The 18,348-nt window shown below is 37.0% G+C and overlaps 1 protein-coding gene across 1 annotated transcript in view; it reads left to right on the top strand.

Annotated features, from left to right (window-relative positions):
* LOC107702349 (kelch-like protein 5) overlaps positions 1–18,348 on the top strand; it is a 37,446-nt gene that overhangs the window by 3,164 nt on the left and 15,934 nt on the right. The window contains exons 2-4 of the mRNA XM_016504637.1: positions 9,877–10,059; positions 14,896–15,032; positions 15,953–16,149. Coding sequence (XP_016360123.1) covers positions 9,877–10,059; positions 14,896–15,032; positions 15,953–16,149 — 517 coding nt within the window. The remainder of the gene's footprint in view (positions 1–9,876; positions 10,060–14,895; positions 15,033–15,952; positions 16,150–18,348) is intronic.

Raw genomic sequence — 18,348 nt, 5'->3', positions numbered from 1 at the left:
TTACAAGCTCTTGGTGCATAAAGAAGATCTGTAAAGTTGCAAAGACTAAAGTCTCAAATCCAAAGAGATATTCTTTATAAAAGTTAAGAGTCAACCACGCCTACCTAAAACGGCTCGTTCTAACACACCCCCACGTCTACGTCACGATGTGGGAAGATTTGCAAAATACCGCCCAAATGTTCACGCATAGAAAGAAGGCGTAACTTTTATTCTCGCTGTAGTATTGTTGCCGCCGCCGCCGCCGCCATGTCGTGAAGGTGCTGTGTGCTTCGTTGTGAAAGCGAGACTACTTTGTTTGGCCTTCCAAAAGAGGACGATATTGCTTCGTCATGCCTGGAGCTGATCCGTGCTGGTCGCTGAGGAAATACTTCAACTTCGCGCTTTCGATCGCCGGATCGGCTTTCACCGTGGACGAAGTGGAGTCTAGCCCGGGGTCGTCACATGTGGTTGCCGCAGGCATCACAATATGGTAAGGGACGTAACATTTCCGTCACACGCCAATCATAACGCACTGGATAGCTGGCCAATCAGAGCACACCTCGCTTTTTCAGACCGATGAGCTTTGTAAAAATCGATGCGTTTCAGAACGGCGGGGCATAGAGGAGAAACAATAATGTACAGTATGTGGAAAATAATGTTTTTTTAACCTTAAACCGCATAAACACATTTCATTACACCAAATACACAAAATAATGTTCTTTTTAGCAGCATCATATGACCCCTTTAAAGAACGTCCTGGTGTATCTTTTTTTATGGCAATAAGTGGTGACCTAAGATGTCAAATCTAAAAAATGATACAAAAGTACCATGAAAGTCTAACTCTTGCATGTTGTTATAGTGTTAGTGTGAAGCCATACAAAAGTTTTATGTGAGCAATGACGCAAATTTAAGTTATAATCAGTGAGCTGAACTGACTCGATTCATGAGTGACTCATTCATGAAGGCACTTCCCAAAAGCAGAAGTAGAATATTCAAACCATTCGGCACCAATAGGCTTACAACAGTGCTCCTGGAAAACTCAGCCCAGACTGTTTTTGTGACTAAGAACAACTGATTCTTTGAAAAGATCTGAGACATGAGGGTTCAGAAACAATGACAGAATTTCCTTTTTTTTTTGGTGAACTATCAATGAGTGACGGAGATTTTAAATTCATGTTTCTTTTGTTGCATCATGACAACGTGAAAAACCATTATCCCACCTTTGATGCATTAGCTCACTTACTGTACGCGTAGTAGTGCGATTAAGATGTAACTTCCACTAAACACCCTTGCCTCAGTGAGGAAGTGATGTGTACATGAATTGTGCGTAATGTTCCTTCACAGATCTTTAGCGTGATGAACAGCTGTGAATCTTTTATGTGAGAATTTGAAAGATGAAAACAGACTTGAGGTGTTGCAGTGCTTTATGGGATTGCAGAATGTTACAGTACATGCTTTATGTGATTGAAAATAGAGAGTGTATGTGCAAGCATGTCTGTCTTACTAATCTGAGACCCATTCTTGGGTTTGACGACTCATTCTGTGTCTGACACTTAGTAATGGCCTATAAATATGTGCCAGCAGCAGTGTTCCTCATTTGATTGTGCTGTAGACTTCATACTCTTGTACTAGCCTATGTGAGTGGGTATGTTTACTAGGGTTTTTTGTTAGTGAGAGCGAAGGATGTGGTTCTATCAGTGTGGTGAAGCTCTGAAAACCACTTAGTCACTCATCATCACCTTGGAGACGGTAGATTGAACCTATTGCTTCTGCTCCTTACGGTTCATACCAGGAAGAGATAACCACACAAACACACACTCATGCAAAAAACTGAACCTGAAGACCGTGAGAACTGTCTGTTCATACTTATGGTGAGGAAACAGATTTTACTCTGAAATTTTAAGTAAATTTCACAAAAAATTAAAGAAGTGGCAACTGGCAAGTAACACATTGATTTTAAATGTGAAAAACTGAAACGGAATGTTTTCTTGTGAAAAAAATTACAGACACATGCAGTTCAAACAGTCATTGTTTTTCCGTCCTCTAAATGTACTTCAGTGAAAATGGCCCCTCTTTATACTGTTCATAACATTCACAAACCACATAAGCTTGTGCCTTCGACCACCACCTCTTTATTATTTCAGACACAAGGTTTGTTGTAGTTGATGCACAAATAGGTAGTGACTATTTGAGGATTCAAGTGTGACTCCATAAGCCTCCAGGCCCTGGGGCTGTTTATGACTTACAAGAAAGCGAGAGAGTGATGGAAGGAGAGAGAGACAGGAAGATGAAGAAAACCGTCTAGCCGACTGAAAACTGCAATTACGATGTTGCGATAATGGGACAAAGCATCTGATATCCGTTGAGCATTCAAACCAGGGCTCTCCCTCTGTCCTCTCTGCCTCCAGCTCACGCTTCCATTTATGTGGACACACACACACACACACACACACACACACAGCATTCAAACCAGGGCTCTCCCTCTGTCCTCTCTGCCTCCAGCTCACGCTTCCATTTATGTGGACACACACACACACACACACACACACACACACACACACACACAGATTAGTTTTTGTGAATTGTGGGGACATTCCATAGGCGTAATGGTTTTTATACTGTACAATCTGCATGTGCTATTGCCCTACACCAACCCTACACCTAACCCTACCCCTTACAGGAAACTGTGCATTTTTACTTTCTCAAAAAAACTCACTCTGTATGATTTATAAGCGTTTTGAAAAATGGGGACATGGGGTTATGTCCTCATAAGTCACCTTCTCCTTGTAATACCTATGTCTTCATATGTCACAAACACACACACACACACACACACAAATAAAAAACTTAATGATATTAGATAATAAAATATTATATAATAAAAATATTACTAACCTTAAAGGGATACTTCATACAAAAATGAAAATTCTCATCATTCCAAACACATAAGACTTTCATTCGTCTTTGGAAAACAAATCAAGATATTTAAAATTTTCTTTCCTCATTTTTGAACATCCATTTGAAAGTCGACGTAACAAATTTTCTAGTTTCAAAACGTTCATAAAGACAAGGAATCCAAACGAATCAAGTGGTTTATTCTAAAGTTGCACTGCAGGATTTTAGTCCCAGTTTTCACTCGCCGACAGTTTTGTGTAAATCGCCAACAAATGACCAAAATCGGAGGCAAATTGGCGCTCATTCACGTGAGAGACAGTTGCGCAGTGTTATGAAAGAAGCGATCTGAGAGAAGCGCCGATGCCCGTGAGATATTAAGCATGCTAATTATCTGGACCTGTCGCCGACTCAGAGTCCTGTTGTGTGAAATGTGTTTTGACTGAAAATGACATCGGCGATGACCTACAGCCAATGAGAGAGCACGATACAGAGCAAGGGGAAGTTCAGGGAGGAGTCATAGACCTGCAACAAAACCTCAGCAAGCACGGCTTCAGCAAGCAACCATTCTCTCCTTCATATTCTCATTTTTTTCCTTTTTTTTTTCTCGCTGCAAACCAGTGTGAAACCAGCATAATTGTATCACGAGCTTCTTGCGGGCTACAATTTTAAACGGGAAGAAATCCAGTCTTGCGCGAGAACTCCTGCATCATGCGTGATCTTACTTTATTTCCTGCATCACTTCTTGCATGTGTTCAGTTGTGTTCTCTTTTTTGTTTGAAGCACAGTTTAACTTTTGTTTACCATTTTGATGTGCTTTATATATGTGCTGAAGCTAATTAGTGTTTAGATTTGAATAAAAGCCTTGAATAAAAGCCTCGGTACACTTTAACCGAAATCAAGGAATGCACTGGTGTGACATTTTTCCAAACAAAATCAGGCCAAAACTAAGTTTGTTTGGAGTTGTTTTATTTTGAAACTGCTTGCCAAAGTGAACTTTAACTTATCATTAGTCTGTGCTGATTATGTAATAGGCTCTGCCTTCTTTGACGCAGAAATCTTCTCCGTTCATTTCTTCTGTTCAGCCTTTCTTGGTCAGATGCGAGTAAAAACATGAACACACTGATGCAAACATATCCACATCGCTATGATCAGTGCTTTCTTAACTGCAGTTTTCTCACTACTGTCATTTGTGTTGTGCTTATTTTGTTATTAAGAGGAAAGTGCGCACCACAAATTTATATATTAATTTAAACGCTGCTTCCAGCAATGTGGGCGGGGTTGGGATGTTCACTAACAGTGTACTGCACTGGGGTATTTTGATGGGGTTTTTTAATCCTTCAAAACAGTGTTGTCATTAAAAGTTTCTTGTCGAGAGAGCTAGAAAAGAGCTTTTGGGTTTATGAATAAAGTCATCTGAACAAGAGCAGAAGCACCCCAGATGGATTTATAAAGGCTATATTTATACCAGCTCCAACGAACAGGTTAAAACTTGTTTCTTGCACTATGTATCATGATTAAGTTTGCTGGTTGGGAATTGAATTGATATTTTGGACGGCTTGTCTTTAATTGCTTGCATGACACCATTTTCTCCTTTCAGTTCCTCTTCCGTCTCTTTCCTTTTTCTTTCCTGCTTTTATGGCGCTCTATGTCTCCTCATCTGCTTTAAGCTGAATGTGTGGTTATGTATACCCATTTGTAGAATAAGACTCAGAGTCTTGTAAGATGCTGTTTGAAATGCATTTACATAATTAATGTTCACCAGACTTTTCTAAAGTGTAAAATCCCTCTTTTTCCCTCTCCATCTGATATACTCCCTCATTCCCTTCTGAATTGGCCTACAGAGGTTTAAATCTGATCAAGATCTCCAAATGGTGTCGTAATCCCAGCTCAAATCCATTCTGAAATGACAGCAGATATGAGTGGAGCTCATTATAGCTTGGAAACCAACTCTCTTCCCTTTAACCTCAACTCAAGTGATCAGACATGAATATGCATATTTTAACTGTTCATTTTGAAGGACTGAATGTCAGATCTTTTCACAGCATGAGGTTTAGAAAATAGAGCAGACTCATAAAATAGACTCATAAAATGAGAAAGAGACGGAGATGTAGAGAGAGAGAGAGAGAGTCTTATTCTTAAAGACGAATGGAAACTAGCAATGGCATAGAATGGAGTAATTAAGGAAAAGAGCCAGAGGGCGAGAAAGAGGGAATTCTGAAAATTTGAAAATGAAGTTCGCAGAAAGGAAAGAATGAAAGACAGAAACAGTGTTGGAGAAGCTGCTTTGAAACTGTAGATTCCCAAACTACACCCTAATCATAGCTAGTAGTTAAAGGAACACTCCACTATTTTTGAAAATAGGCTCATTTTCCAACTCCCCTAAGAGTTAAACAGTTGAGTTTTACCGTTTTCGAATCCATTCAGCCGATCTCCGGGTCTGGCCTAGCACTTTTAGCTGTAGCTTAGCATAGATCATTGAATCTGATTAGACCGTTAGCATCTCGCTCACAAATGACCAAAGAGTTTCTATATTTTTCCTATTTAAAACTTGACTCTTCTGTAGTTACATTGTGTACTTAGACTGACTAAGTTGTGATTTTCTAGGCCGATATGGCTAGGAACTATACTCTCATTCCGGCGTAATAATCAAGGAACTTTGCTGCCGTACCATGGGTGCAGCAGGCGCAATGATATTACGCAGCGCCTGAAAATAGGATAACATCCGTCAACATAACCAACGTGACCACCTGCTTGACCCGGAGATCGGCTGAATGGATTCGAAAACAGTAAAACTCAACTGTTTATCTCTAGGGGAGTTGGAAAATGAGCCTATTTTCAAAAATAGTGGAGTGTTCCTTTAACTTGCATTATATTAAGTTACATTGTCAAATTTTATTGAATAGGTTTGTTCAGAAGATTCATGTGAATTAAGTGGTTTTAACTCTTTGTGAACCACTTGCTTTACCTCTTCAAACCAGCTGATTCACTGAAATTAAATGCTGTTGTTTGTCTGTTTTTAACTCAAATGTAGAATTTAGCATTTTCTAGTTTTATTTTGTGTTTTCTTGCTAAATATAACTAGTAGAATTATAAAACATGCAAAATCCTACAACTGAGTTGAAAACAATAGCATGTTGTTTTAGTGAATTGGTACATTCAGTTGATTCACATAAACCAAGCGGTTTCAGCTTCTTGTGAACCCCTTGATTTAACTGTCCATACAACCTTTTCACTAAAACAAAATGCGGTTTTTTGAATTCTGCATTATCTGGCTTTATTTCATGTTGTGCTCAATACAACTAATAAAATTATAAAACACATCAAATTCTTCAACTCCGATATTGGTTTCCTGAATTGGTTCGTTAATGTAAATCACATGGTTTTAATTTTTTTCTCAATAGGCTAGATTAACATGAATCACCCACACTAATCGATTCACCAAAATGAACCAGACTGTCCAGTGCTATATAAGAGGGAGGAAAGTTTAGAAGAGCTTGTTCAATAATTGCTTTAGTTTGCTCAGCTGCAGTGCTACATGTGCAAACAATGTGATTTAAAAACAGGAGTGTTGCGATTTAACATGTTACAGTGGTATCTGTTGGAAACAGAACACTTGAGAAAGCATCGCTGTGGATACTGTCATGCTGTAGAATTTGGCTACAGTAGTGTCAATACTTTTAGTTACTGTTACTCCCCAATATTTGACAGAAAGAACAGAGAAAGAGGAAGACAGGAAATAAGGAGGATATTCAATGAAAAGGAAGCTGAGGGAGTATGAAAAAGAGTGCAAATATGAATGGACGAGTGCCCACTGGGGATGTTCAGGAACTGGCAGGTGTTTATCTGGCTTTTTGAGATAAATTGCTGCCTCTCTCCTGTGTGTTTGCACTCATGCGGGGGTCTGTGTGATGTTTACTTTGGTAGGTTGTGTTTGGAGGATTGTGAATTTGCCTGTGTGTTTGCTGTGTTTGAGATAGAAGTGTGTGTGTGTGTGTGTGTGTGTGTGTGTGTGTGTGTATGTGCTTTACTTTGCCTCTAGTCTCTGTTTTCATATGAGACTAAATAATTTTGGCATTGAGAAGAGCCAGAAGCTGAAAACCTGCTACCCATAACTTACTAAAGCGCATAAGAAAGGGAATCTCTGCAGTTCTGCACTCTTCCTCATGTCTGCTTCTCTTACTTTCAAAATCCCAGTTAACCCAAAAATAAAAATTCAGTCATTTACTAAAACCCACATGGCTTTTTTTCTTCTGTGAAGTGGATTATAGAATGCTCTTGTCCAGTGTTGTAGAACTTGTGACTGGTCTCAAATCCAAGTCTAAGACCCTGTTTTCATGGTCTTGGTCTTATTAGGATTAATTTTCCACACTAAAACGGAGTTAAACAAACAGCATGTTGTTTTAATGAATCGGTTTGTTGAGATGATTCACGTGAACCAGTCGACCACTATTCTTTTCTATATAACGGAAGAGATGGACAAAAGGACTAAAAACTCTACAAAATTGGTCTATGAGACTTGAGCACTATGTTCGGTTTTCTGAAACCATATGATTTTAGAGACAAAATGTAAGAATTATTATCAAAATATCTTGCCCTCTGCCATAGCTTTTTTTTCTTCCCCATCTCTCATTCTTTCTCTAAGGTACTTAGACTAGGTTTCTACACTCATCTGACAGCAAGTCCTTAATTGCATTTAAAAGATTTGGATCTCGCTCTCATCATCTCACCATCTGTCTTCTTTTCAAATGCTGTGATTGAAAGCTGTGTGTGTGTGTGTGTGTGTGTGTGTGTGTGTGATTGGGCTCTTTTTTGCACTTTCTGCTTGAATGAAATAGATTTTCCATTTGATCATGGTCTGTGAGGCTGAGAGATCTTGGCTTGTAAAAGGTTGTAGTCTGACTGCTGTTATCTCCTGCTGCTGAGCACATTGAAACTCCAGAGAACCTCGCTGAGACACTGCTCTTCCCATTACCCATATTTGCCAATTGAATGACCGCTTAAGAAATTCCCTAGAAATGGATTTGCCTTTAACTTGTGTCATTCCGTTATAGTGATATTTTTACTTAAATATTGATTTTTATACATTTCAGGTAGCATCTTCACATTTGGGCTATAAAATAATCAGCCTTTTTGAATGGTTGAGCATTACTGCCTGTTTAAAAAAAACAAATGTTGTTTAATTATGATGCTAACATGTCACCCTCACTATAGTTTTTGTCCCAAACAGAAAAATCCTGCAACCTTACAAATGGGCCTATTTTATGCTCTGCAATATCAATGCTAAACAATAACTAATACTCAGGGCCTAAAATAAACACTCTCACAAAGTACCAAATATGAGTAAAAATCAGCATTACCGAAAACATGAAACAGTGTTACTTACCAGTTGGCAAGTAACTTTTTTAAAAATAATTATAACAGTGCCTGAGAACACAATATGGTTTAGCATGCTTATCAAATCGCAAAGACTATTGTTATAATATAAATGCAGTATATGTAATCTGATACACAGCATTTTCATAGTGAATAAGAGCAGCACTGCGATTTTTCACAGTTCACAGTAAATTCTGCTTTTTGTAATGAGAATGATTTCTTTTCTGTAGTGATGTGATATATGCATTTTTTTATTCTAATACCATTTATTTCAACAAAGGTCTGTTTTGAACGTGTATTTCACTAAACAGCCAGTGGGTAATTAGACTGATTTAGCTGATATAGCTGTTTCACAAACCTGCAGTTCTGGTTCTCAATAACGGACAGGACTAAAAATGTCTTGCATTTCAGTGCTTGAGCGTGTTTGACTGTTAACTTGTGATTCATTGACAAGAAAGAGCAGTTAGAGTTTACTATTATTGCCTTATCCGCAGGCTCACTTTCTGGCTATTGTGATTAATTACAGCAAGAACAATTAATTATCAAGGATCCTGGATGAGTCTGAAGGCCCTCGAATGTGGACAGAATTTCTACTATAGAGATGTGCTCACAAGATCACCGTTAAGAGAGAGAAAATAAGTGTGAACACTGAAATGGGGATTGCAAGGCAATCTGCAGAGACGGGAAGAGAGAGATAGACAAGAATGACAGGAAGCGAGTGATAAAGGGAGAGAGAGCGAGAGGCAGTAGAGACGACAGCCGTTTGGGAACAAGCTAAATTGCTTTGTGTATTTCATGGCCAGCTTCATCATCAAAGCTAATTACTAACAGCTCTCTAAAGCCCTCTATATTTATCCATCCATTGATCATGTGCATGTGTGTGAAATTTTCACAAAAATTTCTGTAGAGCAGTGGCTCTTAACATTTTTAACTCAAAAGCTCCCAAATGTCCTACACAATATTTGAAGCCACCCCTATATACACTGTAAAAAAAATGATTTTTTTGAAGATGCTACTAAAACAAAGATCATTGGAGTACATTTAACAAGACTCTTTCTTTAGTCTTAAAATTTTTATTTATAATACTTAATAAAAAGAATCAGATACACAGACTATAATGAACATATGTGACCCTGGAGCACTTAAGTCGCTGGGGTTTATTTGTAGCAATGGCCAAAAATATATTGAATGGGTCAAAATTATCGATGTTGCTTTTATGCCAAATATCATTAGGATATTAAGTAAAGATCATGTTCCATGAAGATATTTTATAAATTTCCTACCGTAAATATATCAAAAATGTATTATCATTAGTAATATGCATTGCTAAGAACTTAATTTGGACAACTTTAAAGGCGATTTTCTCAATATTTAGATTTTTTTGCACCCTCAGATTCCAGATTTTCAAATAGTTGTATTTCGGCCAAATATTGTCCTATCCTAACAAACCATACATCAATGGAAATATTATTTATTCAACTTTCAGATTATGTAGAAATCTCAATTTCAAAAAATTGACCCTTATGACTGGTTTTGTGGTCCAGGGTCACATACTATATATTCTTCATCAAGTCTGTTAGTTCAAATTTGCAATGTGAATTTTCTAACCCAGTGCATGTGTGTTTTCAGGACATCTAACAGCAGTGCGACTTTGTCCTCATGTGCGTCGATGGAGCCGTGTGTGTCAGATGAACATTTCCAGGCACACAGTCACACTGAACACACCTTCAGACGCATGGAGGCTTACCTGAGGACCCGGAAACTCTGTGATGTTGTCCTTCTTGCTGGAGAACGCAGAATACCTGCACACAGGTAAAAAAACAAAAAAAAACGGTACATTCACATTTCAAATGGTTAATTGAAATCACAACCAAGCCGTAAAATTTTGCACTGGAATACAAGCAGAAACAATAAACCAGTTTGCAGCAAATAATGGTGGAGCCTTCTCTGTGAAACATATTAAAGACATTACAATTGATATCAAATAGCCTCAAACTGAACCACAAAAACTTTAGTAAATCCAGCGACAAGTTTAAGTTTTTCTTCAGCCTGAGTAGATCCAGTCCATGCTGCTGAATCATAAATGCCCTGGAAATGCTGAAGATGAGTGATGGTAGTTACAATTTACTGCTGAATGTAGCAGTAGTGGCACATTTATAGCACAGCTCATTGTCAGCAAGTATTGCAGTTTCTGATTTTGACGAATAAAACTTTGGACTTTTGAAACTGCCATGGTACTATTTTGAGTATGATTTTTGATAAAGTGTAGTGTCTGTTATAGCAACAGAACATTTGGAATAAGTTATGGTTACAACGGATGAAAACGTAATTTAACTTTACATTAAACCTTATCTTTACAAAACCCTTTTTTTCCTCTAGAAAAAAAGAAAAAAAGAACAACAGTGATATAATTTTAAGGGAAAGTCATTAGCTTAGGTTTTTTTTAGATGTGGCTGCGACATGTATGTTTTATATTTACACTGCTCTGAACACATACATATAATTTTGATATTCATGAGAAAGCATAGCCTATGACAAGTGAGATTTCCCTGTGGTGCTGATAGAGTGACAGGTGTTCAGCACATATGTATCACACAAGAGTTTGTAGATTTGTGGAGAGGTGGACATTTGTGTTAAACGATTAAGCTACTTATATTTGAGAATCAGTGTTGTGGAACAACAGTCTCAAAAGTTATTAAAAATGCAAAAGTGCATTCACATATATTTTCAGTTCAGAGTACAAATGCAAATGACTGTATTTATATGTATATTCAATTACAGATATAAAGTGATCTGTGTGTATTGTGTAATGTATTGCAAACATACAAGACAGATTAGAAAAATTATATTACAAAATATATGTGTGCATTTTGTTGCATGTGAGAATATTTTATACTGTTAACGGTTATTAAAGTGAAACAAAACCGTATCAGACACAGTTGTTGTGTTCCCCCGCCACCGTTCCACAGCTTTTCGCTCATGCTCTTTGTGCATTTTTTGAAATGTTTTTCCAGCTTAGATCTTAAGCTTAAATCCAGCTCAGAGAGTTTGTTCTTTTTTTTTTTTAGTAAGTAATTTCAGTGCATGAACTAAATCAAAATTCAGTCCTCATACACAAATTATGCACATTCAAAGATTTTTTTAATTTGTGTTAATGTAAATTGTATGATATTAATTAGTATTTTGAAATGCTAATGGAAATACTTCAGTTTTTGGTGAAGACATGGTTGGATTTTTACTTTCCTATATTGAATTAAAATACATAAAAATTCACTGGTTTGAGTATGACACCCAATAAACTTGCTCTCAAATCACGATATTAAAATCATACAATAAATTACACTTCTGACCTTCAAACACTCTCTGTTAAAAGCAAATTTACAAAAAAGTAATTATAGACATAAAACGTGTTGAGATTCAGAAGACTTCATCTTCACATTGACATTTCTATGCACGACAGTTTTTGCAGACAAGTTAAATTCTGCCATACAAATAATGCAAATGACTTTACCTTTGTTAAACGTCCCATTTGTTTTGATTTATAAATAAATCGCACATAAGGATGGTCTGTCGCCATTATTTACTTATGAATGCATGCTTTGCTAAGGACTTCTGTGTGTGTCAGCTCTGATCCAATCAGTTTTTGGTAATCACACGGAGTTTAATATAGTCTTTATAGTGTCAAATTGAATAAATGTGTGAATAGCACTGAAAAATGTATTAACTGCATGTGTTAACAAGCAAACTTTGACACCCCTATACATCAAAATCATAGTAGAGGACAGAAACATTTCTCTAATCGAAAAAATGACCTGTATATTGCAGCACCTTGGCATTCCATCCCTCTATTCTTCTCTGATCTCTCCTCTCCTTCATTATTTTCCCCTCCTCTTTGTGTTGTTTCCACGTGTTTGTTGATGGCATAGTTCTGCTGATTTCAGGGCTGCCTCGGGCAGCTGGAAGGTTTTAGCTGGCGTTTTATTTATAATGATGCACACACATGCACTGTATAGTGAATAGCCTTTGTACCTTTTTAACTAGAACACCATCTGCAAGCTAAAATCCTAAAATCTTGCTTTAGCACACAGACTTTCAGGCTACTATGAGAAAGAGCTTACAAGAAAGCTGAATCAGTTATTCAGTGACACTCTAATATGAGTAAAAACAAAGAACTGCTAGATTATTTTGCTTGTGTGCAAAGGGAAAGGTTTAAAAGCAATCTGCTCGGTGATGAAAGTGCAGATAGAGAGAGTGAAGGAGAGTGGCAGAGGGCAAATGCTGAGTGTTACTCATGCTGCCAAATGAGTCTCACAGTTTCTAATGTACTTTCACTCCCCGCTTCTCTGCTGAAGCCTTATTTGTGCTCCCTTTCTTTCTCTTTTCTTCTTTCCCCTCATTACTTTTTTCATCATAATTCTTGCATGCGTATTCACCATTACCAGCTTCATGTGTTTCCATATCTCTATGTTTGAATGTACCCGCTTCCAGTGGTGCTGGAGTTTTGAAGTGGCACTCTCAAGGCAATTCTTAACGATTTTATGTTTTGGCAAATTCATATGAATTCATACAATCTCATTCGTACATTTTTGCCCCACTGAGGGTTAGGTTTATAGGGTTGGACCATGCCTACGTTTTTTGTAAAAAAATAAATAATTTTTGTACAAACTAAAATATAAATTTATACAAAATAAACTTGTAAAGTAGTTACATTTTCTCATGAGATCGGGTTGGGGGTGGGGGATTGTTTGTGGCATCACAACATGGCGGTAGTTTCTGCTATTAATATTAATCAGGCAGGAAAATAGTAAAATGATTAATATGTATTCATATTTACACCACTTCCTGTTGCTCAAATGCTTTCATTGTCTGTGGGAACATTTTGCTTACAAAATGATTATAGTCCCCCTGCAGTCACAAATTTTATCCCTTTAAAGGGATAGTTCACCCAAAAATGAAATTTACTCACCCTCAAGCCATCCTAGGTGTATGACTTTCTTCTTTCAGACGAATACAATTGGAGTTATATTAAAAAATGTCCTGGCTCTTCCAAGCTTTATAATGGCAGTGATTGGTGGTTGAGATTTTGAAGCAAAATAATAATAATAAAGTTAAATAGAATATTTAAAAAATGGAACTGAAATGAGAACTGAAAATATAAAAATAAAGCAGCTAATTCAAAAGATTAATAAATAGTATAGTTTTTCTTTTCTTTTTACATGTAATTAAAGTCAGTGGGGTCCAGTGTTGTTTTGAACCCCAGTGACTTTCATTGTATGGGGTAAAATTAAAATGTAAAAGTAAAATTAAAATTAATATGACCCAACAGAGAGGATCTTAAAATTATTATTATTTATGGGGTCATTACTCCAGTCTTCAGTGGAGATTCAGTCTTAAGATTCTTTGGTAAATAGAAAGGTCAAAAGGACAGCATATATTTATTTTGTAACATAAATGTCTGTTCTGTCACTTTTGATCAAATTTTTGCATCAGTTCTGAATAAAAGCATTAATTTCTTTCCAAAAATGTATTGCTGACCCCAAACCTTTGAACGGTAGTGTGCTTAATAAATAATTATTAACATCCGTTAACAGAAATGACTGTCTTTCTTTCTACAGGGTGTTTGGAGTTGAGAGAGGACACTATAGAGAGTTTGTTGTCGGCCTCCTGTCTTCTGCAGCTGTCTTATAGTCCCCCTGCAGTCACAAATTTTATCCCTTTAAAGGGATAGTTCACCCAAAAATGAAATTTACTCACCCTCAAGCCATCCTAGGTGTATGACTTTCTTCTTTCAGACGAATACAATTGGAGTTATATTAAAAAATGTCCTGGCTCTTCCAAGCTTTATAATGGCAGTGATTGGTGGTTGAGATTTTGAAGCAAAATAAAGTGCATCCATCCATCATAAAAAGTGCTCCACACGGCTCCCTGGAGTTAATAAAGGCCTTCTGAAGCGAAGGTAGATCTTATTCTTATCAGTCAATAGAGATTGACTTTTCAGGATAATTTCAGTGGTGTCATATCTGAGATGATACTTTTTTCATTTCTAGTTAAGTGTCAAGTTTATGAGGTTTAGTGGCTGTCAGTTGGTAATCCGGTTAGATGTATTTAATGTAAATTACCTATCAAATTTTGTATTAATCTTATTAAACACAACCAGCATACTTGCAAGCAGAACAATAAAATTGCTTAGTAACTTAATATGTAAAGCAAACAAACACAAACCACACAGAGTTTGCCTTCCTTTCAAGCGGTAATACAAGCACACACACACACACACACACACACACACACACTCAGCTCTTTGATACAGTAATTAGCGTTTTGGCTATGAGTCTAATAGATTTAAAGGCGCAAGCTTTGACTGTGTGTGTGAATATCTTTTTCTGCAGAGCTGGATTTGAATAGGAAATCCTCATTTTACCATGCTTCAGTTAACAGATCCTTAGTGTAATCTGTCTCTGTTTCTCTATTCCGTCTGTTTTCTTTTCCAACTTTTTATCATGCTTTACCTGCAGCACACAAAAGTGTCTATTCAGTGATCCAGAAGACGTATAGTATGTGTGAAAAAATGAGAGTGTGTAAAAGCATGTGGGCACTCAGTGAGATATTGTATCATAGTTTCTCTCCCGCTCTCTCTTTCTGTCATAGACTGGTTCTTTCGTCAGTGTCCGATTACTTTGCGGCCATGTTCACCAGTGATGTCCGAGAGGCAAAACAAGAGGAGGTCAAAATGGAGGGTGTGGATCCAGATGCATTATGGGTCTTGGTACAGTATGCTTACACAGGTATGTGTTTATCTGGAAGAGAAGGCTTGATTAGACATACACATACTAAGGATGAAAATGCACACACTAAAGATTGTCATTAAAATTTGGTGCAAATACCAATAAACTGAAAATTATTTTAGTATTATTAGACTGATATTAAAATTGTATACAATTTTGTGGCAAAAAAAGAAAAGAAAAGAAAATGCACTGAAAATAAATATGCAACACTTTTAAAATTACAATATTATAACTGAAAATATGAAACACTAATTTTGAAATCTTTTAAAGATTGCATTTAACAGAGTTATTAAAATATTATTATAAAATATAATTATTTATTGTTATTAAATATCTATTTTAAGTGTAAATATTTCAATTTGAGTGCTAGGTGACATTGGATATAATCATAAAGTAAACAAAGTAAACAAAATTACCATGCACAAGTAAATATTCAATACTGAAATGAGAACTGAAAATATAAAAATAAAGCAGCTAATTCAAAAGATTAATAAATAGTATAGTTTTTCTTTTCTTTTTACATGTAATTAAAGTCAGTGGGGTCCAGTGTTGTTTTGAACCCCAGTGACTTTCATTGTATGGGGTAAAATTAAAATGTAAAAGTAAAATTAAAATTAATATGACCCAACAGAGAGGATCTTAAAATTATTATTATTTATGGGGTCATTACTCCAGTCTTCAGTGGAGATTCAGTCTTAAGATTCTTTGGTAAATAGAAAGGTCAAAAGGACAGCATATATTTATTTTGTAACATAAATGTCTGTTCTGTCACTTTTGATCAAATTTTTGCATCAGTTCTGAATAAAAGCATTAATTTCTTTCCAAAAATGTATTGCTGACCCCAAACCTTTGAACGGTAGTGTGCTTAATAAATAATTATTAACATCCGTTAACAGAAATGACTGTCTTTCTTTCTACAGGGTGTTTGGAGTTGAGAGAGGACACTATAGAGAGTTTGTTGTCGGCCTCCTGTCTTCTGCAGCTGTCTGCGGTGGTTCAAGCCTGCTGCAGTTATCTAATGAAACAACTCCATCCTTCCAACTGTCTGGGCATTCGATCTTTTGCAGATGCTCAGGGCTGTCTGGACCTCCATAAGGTGGCACACAACTACACCATGGTGAGCAAACACACACATTCAGAATAGTTACAAACCGACTTAATTAGAACAAATGATATGCTTGCAAAGTCACAAGGAGTTTCTACTCCAGGAAAGTGACACTCACACACACACACACACACACACACACACACACACACACACTGAGAATAGTTACAGACTGACTTAATTAGTACAGATGATATTCTGGCAAAGTCAAAAGGAGTTTCTACTAAACCTCTTTGTTTTTTATCTTCAGTGAGCACCCCTCTCTCTGCCTCATTTTTCTTCTTTTATCACTTTTCTTTCATTCTTCTTTGTTTGTCCTCCTCCCAACCAAGCGCATACTGAAGCATTTATTATCCGTAGTTCACAGAGTCAAAAACTTGGAAGTGAATTAGAGGACATTATTGCTTAAACTTACAGACACGCTGTATATATTTTTTGTTCGTCCTTCAGCGTTCTGTATGTGAGCGGCTACCTCAGTGAGTGTGTGTATTTGTATTCATATATTGCCATCTGTGTCCATCTGGCTGCCTGTGTCTGTGTCTGAGGGTTTATGAGTGGGCAATTGAGCCTGTTTTAACAGGCGTGGAAGCACTAGTGCTGAAAAAGTTCCCTGAATGAGGCGAGTGTGTTTAATTGGACATGCCACTGTTCCTCTTCGCAAATTTTCTGCTCAGCGTTTGATGTTCCAGTGCTCCTGAGGGAAACTCATTCAAGAAAATATAACCCATAATAGCCCGCCCACAGTTCACAACAGGGGGGTTGTCATGGAGACTGCACTGAAAACTTGCTTTCCATTTTCCATCCAGTTTCCTATCTGGCTTTCCTTCCCTTGTTTTTATTTCATCCCTCCCATCCCCCAACAATGCAATGATGTCCAGTTCTCTTGTCCACTTTGTATTCCCACTCTCTTTCTTATTCTGGGATGTGTGGCCATGTTGGGTAGCAGACCTGCAAAGAAAGCAGGGAAATCAATGCTACATACAAATTCTGATATGCAAACAACAGTATATTCATGCATAGTAATGCAAAATAAATATTATTATCAGATTTTTTTAAGGGAAGAGAATACACTTTAAAAATCTGGTATCTGAACTAAAAGTAATAGTTTATGCTCTGTGGGTGTGGTCCATCAATGTGGGATAATTCTTATCTATCTATTTATCTATCTATCTATCTATCTATCTATCTATCTATCTATCTATCTATCTATATTTCTTTGCTTGGCAGGACTGCACGTTCACTGTGTGTTTTGTACGTTGCTATGCTGAAAGTAGTGATGTGTCGTTCGCGAATGAGCCGGCTCTAAGAGACGGTTCTTTGTAGCGAACGAGAAGAGCCGACTCCCGTTGGGGAGAGCCGAATCTTCAGCCGGAGCCTTCAATTTTAGGCCAATTTAGCAATTGTGAATGGTTTGTGTGTTGGTAAGCAATTTTTTATTTAGTGGTTTCATAAAAGCCTTATTTTTATGAATTTTTTTGTTACAAAAAAAAATACACATGCGGCTAATCACATGGGAGGACAGACTAGGATCATACCATTATGTGAAAGAAGGAAGGGGGACACACGCTCCGAAGATAGCGAGTGTAGTGGTAAAGGCCAGGTACACAGAGCGATGGGGGAGTCGAATTTAAACGCAGCGCGTTGGTTAAGGTAGGAAGACACTGCATTGTTGCAACATCGGTCCCCTCAGAGAGAGTCTTCTCAAAAACAGGACAAATAATCACATAAATAATCACAGAGAGGAGATATCGCATCAGCACATCCAAGCTGAGGCATCTGATATTTCTGAATGCCAACCTGCATTAAAGACTAAAGTGTCTTAATGTTAAGACTTTTGCCTTTATTTATTTGTTTGCTGTGGTTCTGTGTTCAATTGTTCTATTAAAGTTTTATAAAAATGTTAAATAATAGATTCTGTGTATTTTTGTTTTGTAACGAAAAAAAAAAAGCTTAAAAATAAGGCTTTTATGAAAACACTGAATAAAAAATTGCTTACAAACACACAAACCATTCACAATTGCTAAATTGGGCTAAAATAGAAGGCTCAGAGTGATACTAAATAAAGAGCCATTTGGGAGCCGGCTCTTCTAAGGGAGCCGAGCCAAAAGAGCCGAATCTTTGAAAAGAGCCGAACTTCCCATCACTAGCTGAAAGGCCATTAGAGACACACACACACACACACATACACACACACACACCTTGTCTATGCTT

This window comes from Sinocyclocheilus anshuiensis, unplaced genomic scaffold, assembly GCF_001515605.1.
Source record: "Sinocyclocheilus anshuiensis isolate Anshui unplaced genomic scaffold, SAMN03320099.WGS_v1.1 scaffold86, whole genome shotgun sequence".
Taxonomy (NCBI): domain Eukaryota; kingdom Metazoa; phylum Chordata; class Actinopteri; order Cypriniformes; family Cyprinidae; genus Sinocyclocheilus; species Sinocyclocheilus anshuiensis.
This window is presented reverse-complemented; position numbering and strand designations above follow the sequence as displayed.